The 13,738-nt window shown below is 38.9% G+C and overlaps 1 protein-coding gene across 1 annotated transcript; it reads left to right on the top strand.

Annotated features, from left to right (window-relative positions):
- The first annotated feature begins 344 nt into the window (after window positions 1-344).
- Window positions 345-6,012, top strand: LOC113168359 (deoxyribonuclease-2-alpha-like). Its single transcript, XM_026369376.1, has 7 exons — window positions 345-428; window positions 1,939-2,099; window positions 2,950-3,091; window positions 3,311-3,389; window positions 3,747-3,908; window positions 4,007-4,198; window positions 4,385-6,012. Exons 1-7 carry the CDS (start codon window positions 345-347, stop codon window positions 4,840-4,842), a joined length of 1,278 nt encoding a protein of 425 aa, XP_026225161.1. The 3' UTR covers window positions 4,843-6,012.
- The last annotated feature ends 7,726 nt before the right edge of the window (window positions 6,013-13,738 follow it).

Raw genomic sequence — 13,738 nt, 5'->3', positions numbered from 1 at the left:
TCCTACAGTGTGGTCTTAAACATCATGACCCTAACAAGTGAAAACTGTACTTCCTGATATTTGACTTCATCAAATTTCTTTAGCTATCCACAAAGATTGATATGTGATGCATATCCATATCCATATCTAGTGCTTCCAGTAGAAACAGGATAAAACCTGACAGGCTGTTAAAGGGGATTTTAACATACAGCACTTAGAGTGTCTACGTGCGTGTGTGTCTTGTATTCCTGTCTGTACGTGTGTGTCATCACGCTAATCGGTCAGAGGTTGCTTAAATTTCCAAATAAACACTTATCTCCCTGATAATCAGATAGTTGTGAGAATATATATAAACCAACTGAACCATGTCAGAGAGACAGAAGGAGAGAGAAGATCAGCAACAGACTGACACAGACAAATCAAGCGAAGTGTGGGGAAACAGGAAAGAGGTAAGAGCAAAACTGTGGATGATCATTTATTCCGACTGATCATCTGTGTGAGCAGTCGTTTTTAAAAACATATTTTTTAAAAACAGTTTCAGATTTCAGGTCTCTCATCACTCAGCTCACATTTTAACAAAACATAGAAATCTGACACATGTCACTGCTTCTTTTCACATTTTCTGAATAACAGTGATTAAACTGCTTTTGATTTGATTTAAAATTGGCACTTGTTTAAAGGGCTTAGCGGTGGTTTGTTAACACTATCTTGGTTGATATATGCAAATTAGACATGTGAAGTTAGGCTTCCCTAAGTTTTAGTCACAGCCAGACTCATTTAGCACACTTGTGTTTTATAATATTTGGCAGTTTTCCATTTTCTTCTAACAATAATTAACAAACCTAAAATTGTATCCTGATTATCATCAAAGCTGCAGATACTATGTGCATCTCCTCTGTCTGTTGACTGTGACTGGAGAGATGAGCACTGTGTTAAAAAACTTAATTAACTAAATTTTTTAAATTTAATTTACCAAAACACATTTGGTCAATTAAACCTACACTTTCTTCCACACAAGGTACTTGTGCCCATCAAGTCATTTCAACTGTTTGATTTTATTGTTGTATTTTTCAAAGATATATTTTTGTAGAAGAGTTTGCTTCACATGCATGTCTCACAGTTTTATTGCATGTTACAAGAGGTTTGAATGCAACAAATTAAACCGATGTCATCTGGTGCCCAGTTGGTACCTGCTCCATGGGTTTAAATTTCTTGCTTAGAGCTTGGATTTAAAGAGGTATCATCTGGTTTTGGCACAACTTATGGTTATGTGAGGCTCAAAAACAAGTACATGAGGGAAACCTCACAGTGTGGGTTAAGATTCAGCAACGACAATAAGTGAAGAACTTAGTTAAGTTTCAATTGCACAAGTGAATATCACTACTCTTGTAATATTCAATACAACCACCATCACTGAGTTTTTACATGTATAACTCAACAACTTAACAAGTGCGACGATGGCTGATAACTCGTCATTCAGTGACTCAATAAAACTCAGATTGCCTGAACAAAGATAGGCTCTATTGTCTCTGTGGTTATATGCAAAACACTGGCATTCCCTTGAACAATACCTCTGTCGGATTTGAACCAAATATTAAAAAACAAGTATTTTTTTATGCCATAAATAAGAATATTTTATATACTTTAATGATGGTGTCTGTAGACGACTGCTCTACTAACTGATCTAAAATAATAACATCATTGTGCCATGTGCAAAAGTATGGGGATAGTAAACACTAACTTTGGCAGAAATCACAGCTTGTAAACACTTTCTGTAACAAACTAGTTGTTTTTAATTATTATATTTAAGACGTTTTTCTTTTGTTTCCATGTGAAAGGCTGTTTACACTATTCTTACACTTTCTCTCACGCACAGTATTTTTAGGATCGTTATCCTGTAAGAAACAGTCCATCCTCCATGTTCAGTATTTTTGAAGACAGTTTGATGTTTGCTTCCAGAGTTTGTTGGTATTGAGTGGAATCCATTCCTCCCTCTTTGTGATATTCCCTGAAGCACTGCAGGAAGTCATGTGGAGGGTTGTCCTCGCTGTTGGTCTGCTCTGCGGGGGCTCAGACGGCCAAGTATCCTGTAAAAATGAAGCTGGTGTTGCAGTGGACTGGTAAGAAACCTTGCACCATTCAATCAGTCTCACTGGTCTTTATGGGCCAGCACCAGTAAAAAAAAAAAAAAAAAAAAGAATTGCTTCTAAACAATGGACAATTCGTGGTAAAGGGACTCGTCCTGCACTGACTTTCTTCTTCTATCTTGTCACTATCACCAGGAGAGCATTCCTTTATCTTTAAACCCTGATATCCAACATCTGTGGTGTAGGTGGTATAAACACATAATGTATAAGATGATGAGAGACAAAATCTCTGTCAATGTCAGAGATTGATAAGTCTGCAGAAAGGGTTTTTTCAGTGGTGATAGAAAACTAAGGGTGTTTACTTTTCCAAAGATGAAACTAGAAAACAACGACAGGCCAACAACAGACTTCGACCAATGGTTTTATCTGTTTCACTTACATTCAGGTTGAATTGTGGACATGTTAATGTGGCTCTTGCAGACTTATATGCATGTGGCTCTGGTATTAATCCCACTGTGGAAGCCACAGCATGACCAGCACATCTTGCTCAGTCTGCAGTTTGGGCTTAGGGCACATGTGGATGTGCTAAAGACAGAAAAATGACAGAAGGTTGTAACATTTAGCACCGTTCCTATATATTTGAAATCATTAGTTAATATTCGCGTCAAGTGCAGCTGATGTCCTCCTTTACTCAGATTTGATTTGTCAAGATAGTCCAACTGTAGGTGGATGGTGATTAGGAGGTTGGAGAGGTCACAAGTGAGAGGTGGTTACCCAGTATATATTACCTATCCCTCTGTGCTTGCTTTTGTGTTCAAAACTATTTGTTCTTCATGATGCATGCTTCTGTATTCTTTCATTTTTTTTTAATTTTCATCAACAGGTACATTTTGTACAAGGGGGCAAACAGCTTTGACTTTATTTACATTGATAGAACTATGAGAGGAGGATTTAAAAAGGGCTCTAGTCCCATCAACCACCAAGATGGTATCCTGGCGAAAACCTTGGCTCCGATCTTCACTGATGTAAGAACATTTGTATACTTATTCCTCTTTTTTATCTACATATCTCCGTCATATGAACACATACTGATCAGAAAGTGTGGTATAAATGAAGTTATCTTTGGTTAGAGTTAAGGTTTCACACACAATAAACAATCAAACTGATCATTTGTTCACCATCACAGCAGTTTCTAAATTACTTGTGTTTATTACTTTCATTCTTTCCTTGTGCATCACATGTAGAAACCAGAATGTGAATTCATTGCCTACAATGATCAACCACCATATGGCAGTTCAGGGAGTGCATGTGGACACAGCAAAGGTTGGTTGAACTACTTCCTCCTCACAGTACGGTCTGTTGTCAACTGTGTTTTTATAAATTCAGCATCATTATAATGTTAGTAGCTATGATAGGACGATTTTACTTTTATCTGACATTGGTTTGGTTAGGTGGTGGTTATTTTCATTTTAATATATGAATAAAAAATATGTTTCTATTTTTGTGAGGCATATAATTGAAACCACATTGTTTTTGTTATTAACAGGATGGCTATATTTTCACAATAAATGTAGATGACAATCCCTTTTTCAACCAAAATTTTAAATGAACAACAACCAGTTTAAGAAAAAACTTTCAGCACGGTGACTCATTATTTCTTCCTCTCCTCATGTTCCTCAGGGGTTGTACTGGTGGATAAAGACACTGTGGTCTGGCTCCTACACAGTACACCCCAATTTCCTGAAACAAGGGAAAGTAATAAATTCTTTCCTGACACTGGAAAAACATTTGCTCAGACATTTATCTGTGTAACATTCCCCAAGAGCCAGTTAGACAAAATAGGTAATGTACCTGGTTGATAACATATAGAGTTAATCAGTTTTATTCGGGTTGAACCGGTTGAATTGTAAAGTATTCACCTCTTGTATTATTGTTTTCAGAAACACACCTTCGACATATCAGAGCTCACATTTTTGACTCAAACATGGACAAATTTTCTGCAGTGAAGTTTCGTGAAGTTTGGACATCAGATAAAATGCTAAATGAACAAACAGTACTTTACCAGGACCTGACATCGATGGATGGTGAAAACTTTAAATGTTTTTTTAAGAAAATCTCAAAGGAGCCAGAAGGTGAGAATTTCTGCTTATTGAACATGCAACACCAAAAACATTTTGTTGTATTGTAATAATCATTGGTGCCTAAATTGGGGACAGTTAACAAACTTTAAAATGATGTTGTGTTGTTTCATGTAATCAGGCAAGTTAACAAGCTGACTGTCAGACCTGACTCTGATTTGTTATTATTCTCTCTTGCAGATGGAGATCTTTATGTTACTATTGCAAACACACTGGAGACTAATTTGTATGTCCAGACCTGGGGTAGACAGAAACATAAAAGTGGTTCAAGCTGCTCAGCCAGACGATACTGTTTGTATAATGTTCAATCAATAAAATCTACACTGTTGGGTAATTGGAACTGTGGCTCAGATCACTCCAAGTGGTGTGTGTCTGAAAATAAAGACTGGACTTGTATTGCTGATTCAAATAGAGGAGAAAGACAGTTTGAAAGGCCAGGAGGAGCACTGTGCATCAAAAATCATGTTGTGACAAATGCATTTAAGAAATTGGGAAAGAAGACCAGCATACGCCCCAAAAAACCCAAGAAAAAAAATACCAAAAGAATAACAAATGTAAAAGACAAAAGATATCCAAAGAAAAAATCCTATCCAAAGAAAAAAAAAATATCCAAAGGAAAAACAACATTTATTTTTTAATTCAGGAAACCAAATCCAAAGATAAAATGTAAATAAAGTCAGACTATTTTTTCTTTTTCATTCAGATAAATATATCAAATAACACAACAGATGAAAATGATGGTATTCTTAACATTATATTTTGTTGCACAGCATTTGTAAAAATATTTTATGTTTGTCACTACTGTTTATGGTGACATCTCCAGCTGTCTCAGGTTCGAAAGGAGCCTTCGTTGCATGTTTCAGCTCTTTCCATAAATGTTCAATAGGATTCAGTTCTGGGTTCTGGGTTTAGAATGGTTCAGTGATTAGCTCCTTTTTAAATATAAGTTTTTCTCAAAATCTCAACATTTAGCAAGTCATCTGTGTCAATCATTAGCTTTTGTGGAATTATGATATTATGCATTTTATCTTTTTATGTATCTTTGCATATTAAAATGTTTTACTCTTAATTCTGAATTCTAAACAGTTTTCTTCTTGTGTCCTATTTTTTGGTATGCCAGGTGTAGCTGGCACCTTAAAGCTACAGTATCTACCTTTTTTTTTTAAATTATATTTTGTGGAGGTGCTGTCAAAGCCTCTTGATGACACTGGCGCTAATGCAAAGATTTTTGTAAACATTTTTGAGAGCCGCCCACCGTAACTACTCTGAATTGTTTTCTGCTCGATTACTAAGTTTTTTTTTTAGCATTTTGTTTTACACTTACTAACAGCCTTACTTACACCAGTATTTCTGCCTTTTAACCTTTCTTAGCTTTGTTTTAGATAATGACTGTTTTATGGCAGAGTTATGGAAAGGTCATGTAACCATCTGCAGAATTGGACAACAGAAAACTGGTTTTGGAGTGAAAATGGGGTTTTGATTAATAATAGGGTTAAAAAAACTCCAAATAAGACTAAAATCTGTACGTATTCTCTTACGTTGCACACAAAGTCATGGAAAGTGATAGGAGCTCCTGAATTATCTAAATCAAAGCTTTAGAAGAGTTCACTAAAGTGCTTAACGATTTTTTTTTTAATCTGGACCCAAATGCATTAATGCATCTGTATTAGATTATGTTTCTTGAATAGAGTGCCAGTAAGTGGTCTAGATTCACTGTGGGCTGTGCCATATAGATTTCACTGAAGCAGCTGTCAGAGACTAAAACCTTTTTCTTTCGTGTCTGCACCACACTTTCTGTTTCACTTACTTTTTCCACTATCACTCTGTATGTTTCATGGTTGTGTTCAATAAAGACATGAAAGATCAGATATTGTATTTGTTATTCACTTTGGTGAAGATCTGATCACATTTCATCACCAATATAAGTAGAAAACTGGGAAAGTCACAGAGAGGAAGCCGTATCTCTTAGTCCAGGCAGCAGCTTTACAGATAAACAAATAACTGAATGTATTAAAATAAATAAGTATTTTCATGTCATTGGACAAAAATCTGTTTTTTATGACATGATATTAAGCAAAGTGTTTCTCTTTGCTGACGAAGGTCATTTTATTTCCCCTGAGCTTTGTCTAATTACTGAACAACTAACATATTCAGCTTCTTTCTGGACTGGCTTCAGTATTTCTGTTTGTCTGCAGCTGGAACCTCTGAGTCATTGTTTTAGTCTCTCTGGTTTTAAAAACTAAACAAAAATTTAAGACTTTTCAAGGGTGTGTGTTTTACAGTGATTGTTGTCGTTATATTTTTGCTGTGTAGCGTTGATGGCAAACAACTGTGCTTCAACTAGAAGGGTTCCTTTCAGCAAAAGGGAAAAAGAATGAACGTGTCCAGTGACAGAAACAACAGGATGAAATGGGTGGTGGCATGTTGAGAAGATTAATGGGATGTTTACACCATCTCACCTTCGCTCCTCGTACATAACAGGTTTCCCCCTACTGGTGGTTCAGTCTGCTCTCAGCCTTTCATCTGATCCACTCACTTCTTCCCTCACACACCTGCACTAGTACCTCTCTTACTTTGGCTGCAGTTACTCTCTGAAACCCCCATACTGTCTGTGAGGACATGAACATCTGTCCTGAACTGTCTGGACACAGCAGCAGGTAGCATCTGTCTGACTGTGGTCTTGATCCAAACTGAGACGATGGTGTGCATTTTACACACATGGTCCAGTAGCTTAGACTCATTCACACAGCAAACAAATAGAAATTCTGCAGTAAAATAATGATGTGATCAACACTCAGTTCAAGGATTAGACCACTTCACTTTTGGAATAGATGACTTCACTTCATACATTAAAGAAATCTCTAGAACTGCCTTTTTTCGCCTGAGAAACATTGTTAAAATTAGGAGCATCCTGTCCCAAAGTGATGCTGAAAAACTAGTCCATTAATAGGATGTCCCAATAACTCCTTAAAAAGCCTCAAGTTAATCCAAAATGCTGCAGCCAGAGTCCTGACTGGAATTAGGAAGAGAGATCATATTACTCCGATGTTAGCTTCTCTCCATCAGAGAGCTGGCAGACATGATGGAGAGAAGAAAGGTAGATGTTCTGTGTGTGCAGGAGACAAGGTGGAAGGGCAGCAAGGCACGTAGTATCGGAGGAGGATACAAACTGTTCTACCATGGTGTTGATAGGAAGAGAAACGGGGTAAGAGTGATCCTGAAGGGGGAGTTTGTGAACAATGTTCTAGAGGTGAAAAGAGTCTCAGACAGAGTGATGAGGCTAAAGCTAGAAATTGAAGGGGTAATGATGAATGTAGTCAGTGGGTATGCGCCACAGGTTGGCTGTGAGTTAGAAGAGAAGGAGAGATTCTGGAGTGAGTTGGATGAGGTCATAGAGAGTATCCCCAGAGGAGAGAGAGTAGTTGTTGGAGCAGACTTCAATGGACATGTTGGTGAGGGCAACAAAGGGTGATGAGGAGGTGATGGGCAGGTTTGGTGTGAAGGAAAGGAATCTGGAAGGACAGATGGTGGTGGACTTTGCTAAGAGGATGGAAATGGCTGTAGTCAACACTTACTTCCAGAAGAGAGAGGAACATAGAGTGACATACAAGAGTGGAGGTAGGAGTACGCAGGTGGACTACATCTTATGTAGACGAGGTCATTTGAGAGAGGTTAGTGACTGCAAAGTGGTGGTAGGAGAGAGTGTAGCCAGACAGCACCGCATGGTGGTGTGTAAGATGACTCTGGAGGTCAGGAAGAAGAAAAGAGGGAAGACAGAAAAGAAGACCAAGTGGTGGAAGCTAAAGAATGAAGAAACTTGTGAGGAATTCAGACAGACGTTGAGACAGGTTCTGGGTGGTCAGGATGAGCTTCCAGATGACTGGGAAACTACAGCAGAGGTTATCAGGGAAACAGGTAGGAAGGTGCTAGGTGTGTCATCTGGAAAGAGGAAAGAAGGTAAAGACACTTGGTGGTGGAATGAGGAAGTACAGGAATGCATCCAGAGGAAGAGGTTAGCTAGAAGGAAGTGGGATGTAGAAAGGACTGAGGAAAGTAGACAGGAGTACAAGGAAGCGCGGCGTAGAGTGAAGAGGGAGGTGGCAAAGGCCAAACAGAAAGCTTACGATGAGCTGTATGACAGGTTAGACACAAAGGAAGGAGAGAAGGACTTGTACAGGCTAGTCAGACAGAGAGATAGAGATGGGAAGGATGTGCAACAGGTAAGGGTGATTAAGGACAGAGATGGAAAGGTGCTAACAACCCAGGAGAGTGTGCAGAAAAGATGGAAGGAGTATTTTGAGGAGCTGATGAACGAGGAAAATGACAGGGAAAGAAGAGAGGAAGATGTTGATGTTGTGGAGCAGGAAATAGAAGAGATTGGAAGGATGAGGTTAGGAAGGCTCTGAAAGGATGAAGAGTGGAAAGGCTGTTGGTCCTGATGACATACCTGTGGAGGTGTGGAAGTGCTTAGGAGAGACAGCAGTGGAGTTTTTAACCAGTTTGTTCAATAGGATTCTAGAGAGTGAGAAGATGCCTGAGGAATGGAGGAGAAGCGTTCTGGTTCCGATCTTTAAGAACAAGGGTGACACGCAGAACTGCAGCAACTACAGAGGAATAAAGTTGATGAGCCACACAATGAAGCTGTGGGAAAGAGTAGTGGAAGCCAGGCTTAGGAAGAAGGTGGAGATTTGTGAGCAGCAGTATGGTTTCATGCCCCGTAAGAGCACCACTGATGCCATTTTTGCTTTGAGAGTGTTGATAGAAAAGTACAGAGATGGTCAGAAGGAGCTGCATTGTGTCTTTGTGGATTTAGAGAAGGCGTATGACAGGGTGCCGAGGGAGGAGCTGTGGTACTGTATGAGGTCGTCGGGAGTGGCAGAGAAGTAAGTCAGAGTAGTTCAGGACATGTAGGAGAGAAGTATGACGGTGGTGAGATGTGCTGTAGGTCAGACAGAGGAGTTCAAGGTGGAGGTGGGACTACACCAAGGATCAGCTTTGAGTCCCTTCTTGTTTGCTATGTTGATGGACAGGCTGACAGATGAGGTCAGACAGGAATCTCCCTGGACAATGATGTTTGCGGATGACATTGTGATTTGCAGTGAGAGTAGAGAGCAGGTGGAGGAACAGCTGGAAAGGTTGAGGTTTGCTCTGGAAAGAAGAGGCATGAAGGTCAGTCGTAGTAAGACAGAATACATGTGTCTGAACGAGAGGGATCAAGGTAGAAGCGTTAGGTTACAGGGGGCTGAGGTGAAGAAGGTGCAGGAGTTTAAGTACTTGGGGTCAACAGTTCAGTGTGATGGAGAGTGTGGAAAAGAGGTGAAGAGGCGAGTGCAGGCAGGTTGGAGCGGGTGGAGTAAATTGTCAGGAGTGTTGTGTGACAAAAGAGTGTCAGCAAGACTCAAAGGAAAGGTGTACAAGACAGTGGTGAGACCAGCTCTGCTCTATGGGTTAGAGACGGTAGCAGTGAGACAGAGACAAGAGGCTGAGATGGAGGTAGCAGAGATGAAGATGTTGAGGTTCTCCTTAGGAGTGACCAGGTTAGACAGAATAAGGAACGACTACATCAGAGGGACGGCTCACGTTGCCTGTGTTAGCGACAAAGTCAGAGAGGCCAGACTGAGGTGGTTTGGACATGTGCAGAGGAGGGATAGTGAGTATATTGGTAGAAGGATGTTGGAGATGGAGCTGCCAGGCAGGAGGGTAAGAGGAGCTATATGGATGTGTTAACAGAGGACATGAGGTTGGCTGGTGTGCGGGTAGAAGATGCCCATGATAGAGTTAGATCTCGACTCAACACTTGATAGTCCAGCACTGGAACAAGTCTACCAGAGCCTGCAATAACTAACTGGACTCCACATTAACTTAAAGACATTAACTGTTATACTGGACTACCTCCTGCCTAACACAGCATGTAATCACCCATATGAGGATGGGTTCCCTGTTGAGTCTGGTTCCTCTCAAGGTTTCTTCCTGTTGCCTTCTCAGGAAGTTTTTCTTTGCCACCATCGCCCTCAGCTTGCTCATCAGGGACAATCTGATTATTATGATTCATACACATTCACTGTTCATGTAAACTTCCATAGTTACTTTGGTTGTTTCTGCTTTGCGACACTGTCATTTGTAAAAAGCGCTACACAAATAAAATTGAATTGAATTGAATATGATTACTGCAACAGTACAGGCAAAGCCTAGCCCAAATGTATGTATGTTAATGATCTGAGATTCTCTTTGTGTTTATTATTTATTCTGATGTCTGTTTGCTCATATTTGATGTATTATATCGTTTCTGATTTTGCATTTACATCATCTCCACCTGCAGGTTAATGTCAGAACTACTGTACTTTTACTCTAGTAGAATTCAGAAGCACTGGTACTTTTATGTTCCCCATTTGTATTTTTTACTCCCGAACATTGATTTGAAAACCTTTGTTACATGCTGCACCTCTCCACTCAGGAGTTACAAATGCATCAACAAAAACACACAGAGTTGTGTATTAATGAGGATTTGAGACATTTTTTAGACAAAAGCTAAACTGACAAATGTCTTGCTCTTTCATTTACATATTCTTTGAGGACATTAAGCTGCAGAGTTATGAAGATAATAATATGCAGTATTACTTCTCTCTGAGACTTGTTGCATGTTGTAGATGTTACGAACGGACTAAGGGGACCAACGAGTAAGAACAAAAAGATACATTTATTAACAAAAGAAGGGCAGGGGACACAGAAAACTACACAAACCAACAAAGTATCAAATTAAAGAGACCCAAAAACGCTGTAACAACATACAAACAAAACCATAACCCAACATACAAAGTAACAACTGAACCACTGTGGAAACACAGGCAAAAAGACTAACTAGAAACTTATCACACAATTGTGAACAGAACACAAAAACAAACTCACGAAATAAAAATACAAAGTGACAAACGAAAATCACTGCTTAAGGCAGGAGAAAACGAGAACAAACACACAAAGCTAAGAGGACAAAGTACCAACTAAAAACGCTGACCAAACAGTTTAAACTTACTAACAAAAACCAGACGGACAAACGAACACACAAACCGACCAGAGAGGTGAATGATCCGGGGCAAACAAGACATGAGCATGAATGACATCAATGACAAACCAGCACCGAACTGAGGACTGAGGGGTGCTTTTAAAACAGGGGGATGCACAGGTGAATTGAGTCTGTAATTAGTCCGGTGTGTGGAGTGGAGAGTGAGACAGAACAAAACAAAACCAAAAGACAGGGCCAGAGGGAGGAACTGTAACAGTAGAAGATGTAGAGAGAGAACAGTGTCAAAGTTGTAAAAAACAAAACAGTCAAATGACTCCATTCATTTCATCATCTGTAAGTCATTGAGGGACAGCGTTACATTCAATACAGGGTGTATGTTATAAACTAACACAGTAGAAAGTGTTGGCTGGTGAGACAGTGGAGATGTGAAAATAATGCTGCATAGATATAAAGATAACCCTTAATAGGTGTTACTTTAAAATTCTGTTTAGAGGCGACTTCTTGTTCCTTATAACAGATGTGTGAAAATGAGTTCTTAGAATAGGAGAAGCTCGAGGGGTAGAGTTAAGAGAGGGTTATTCATTGACTTACTTATTTATTTCAGGAACAGCTTGACTGCCGACATATCACAGTTTTATGTTTGTATTATTGATTCTGATTGCTTTTGATATGTATTATATTGGTTCTGATATTGCAGACACATCAACTCCACCTGCAGGTTAATGTCAGAACTACTGTACTTTTACTCAAGTACAATTCAGAGGCACTTGTACTTTTATGTTCCCCATTTGTATTTTTTACTCCGGTACATTTATTTGAAATATCACACCAATTTTTCTCACACCATCATGAAGTCAGGCGGTACTGAATTCAAAACCCTAAACTTTAGAACAAAAATGTCCTTGGTAAAGAAAGTGGGGAAACCTAAAGCAGCTGATAATGTCTGAATTTGCAGTTAATGTAGATCATAATCTTTTGTTCAAGATAATTTGATATAAATATTAATAATAACACATCCATGAAGACAACAAGCACTGAGCATTCTTTGAAACCTGAGACTTCCTTCATATCATTTTTTGACCTACTTTACTTTTCAAACTAGTATCATAGGAAGTCAGTTTAAAATAGGTGAAGTCAGCTTTCTACAATGTAGCTTGTATGCTGTCTGTATTTCTGTGTCTTTGCTTTTCTTTCTGAATTAGCTTTTGCTCTTTTGAGGTATTTTGGGGGATTAATGCCCTCCTTAAATGACTGAAGAGACAATTATAAATGAGATTGGGTTGTTTGCACCTCTCCAATCAGGAATTAAAATGCATCAACAAAAAGACACAGAGTGGTGTATTAAGGAAGATTTGAGACATTTTTGAGACAAAAGCTAAACGGACAAAGGTTTCGCTCTTTCATTGACACATTCTGTGAGGACATTAAGCTGCAGAGTTATAAAAATACAATACTAACACAGTAACACAGTAAGTGTTGGCTAGCATTGACGATGTGAAAATAATGCTGCATAGATATAAAGATAACCCTTAATAAGTGTTTCTTTAAACTTCTGCTTCGAGGCGACTTCTTGTTTCTTATAACAGACGTGTGAAAATGAGTTCTTTCTTTGAAAAGCAAACATGCTTCTTCTAAGTAAAATCATCATGACTACAGTTACAATGTTCAATGCAAATGAGGACAAAAACATTTTTTTCTTAGTTTAATGTCCTCGCACAGGAGATTCAGTAAGGAGGGAGTTGTAATCAGCTTCAATATTTTCTGTTCACTCTTAACAATAAAAAAATATATTCAGTGGCTGCTACACTGCAAATATTAGCATATTACATTAAGCTAGCATCTCTACTGCACTAGCAATGCAGTTAGTAGAAAATACTTCACATCAATTGATCAATTGATTTCCAAATGAAAATGTTTGACAAACATTAGAAGAAGAGCATCAGTAAATGGTTACATTTACTGATGGGACCATTTAGTGGTTAGGATTCCTGGTTTTCACCCAGGCGGCCTGGGTTCGACTACCAGTACGGGGACTGCTGTCTTGGGGCGGCAGTAGCTCAGGTGGTAGAGCAGTCTTCTACAAACCCCAGGGTGAGTGGTTTGATTCCCTGTTCCTCCTGGTTACTTGCTGAGGTGTCCTTGGACAAGACACCAAAACCCTGTAGTAGCACCGACCTGTACTGTCTGATAGCTGTCCAACTTCAATTTCCCCAGGGGGATCAAAAAAATTAAACATCTATTTGTTGAATGGTTTCATCTGTATTACATCCCTAAATCCAACTATTTGACCGCCATCATTATTATTACGGTATGTCAGTCTACTGTATCTTTCTTCTTACTGCTACATTTATTTTTCATCATTTTGCAGCAGCAGTTACAAGGCAAAGAATTTCACCTCAATAAAATTCTTTTAATGTTGAATAATTTCATAAAACTACATCTGTGCAACTGTTACTGTGTTAAAAAAAAAGTCTTGTTGGAGGTGGGACTCCATTTTCACACCTCCAGTGAAT

The sequence above is a fragment of the Anabas testudineus genome, chromosome 18, assembly GCF_900324465.2.
Source record: "Anabas testudineus chromosome 18, fAnaTes1.2, whole genome shotgun sequence".
Taxonomy (NCBI): Eukaryota; Metazoa; Chordata; class Actinopteri; order Anabantiformes; family Anabantidae; genus Anabas; species Anabas testudineus.
This window is presented reverse-complemented; position numbering and strand designations above follow the sequence as displayed.

Excerpts from the sequence above, each read along its gene's own strand:
- LOC113168359 (XM_026369376.1), top strand. The coding sequence starts at position 345 with ATGTCAGAGAGACAGAAGGAGAGAGAAGATCAGCAACAGACTGACACA. Across the intron at positions 3,909-4,006 it reads GAGCCAGTTAGACAAAATAG|AAACACACCTTCGACATATC; the intron begins GTAATGTACCTG and ends TATTGTTTTCAG. Across the intron at positions 4,199-4,384 it reads AATCTCAAAGGAGCCAGAAG|ATGGAGATCTTTATGTTACT; the intron begins GTGAGAATTTCT and ends TCTCTCTTGCAG.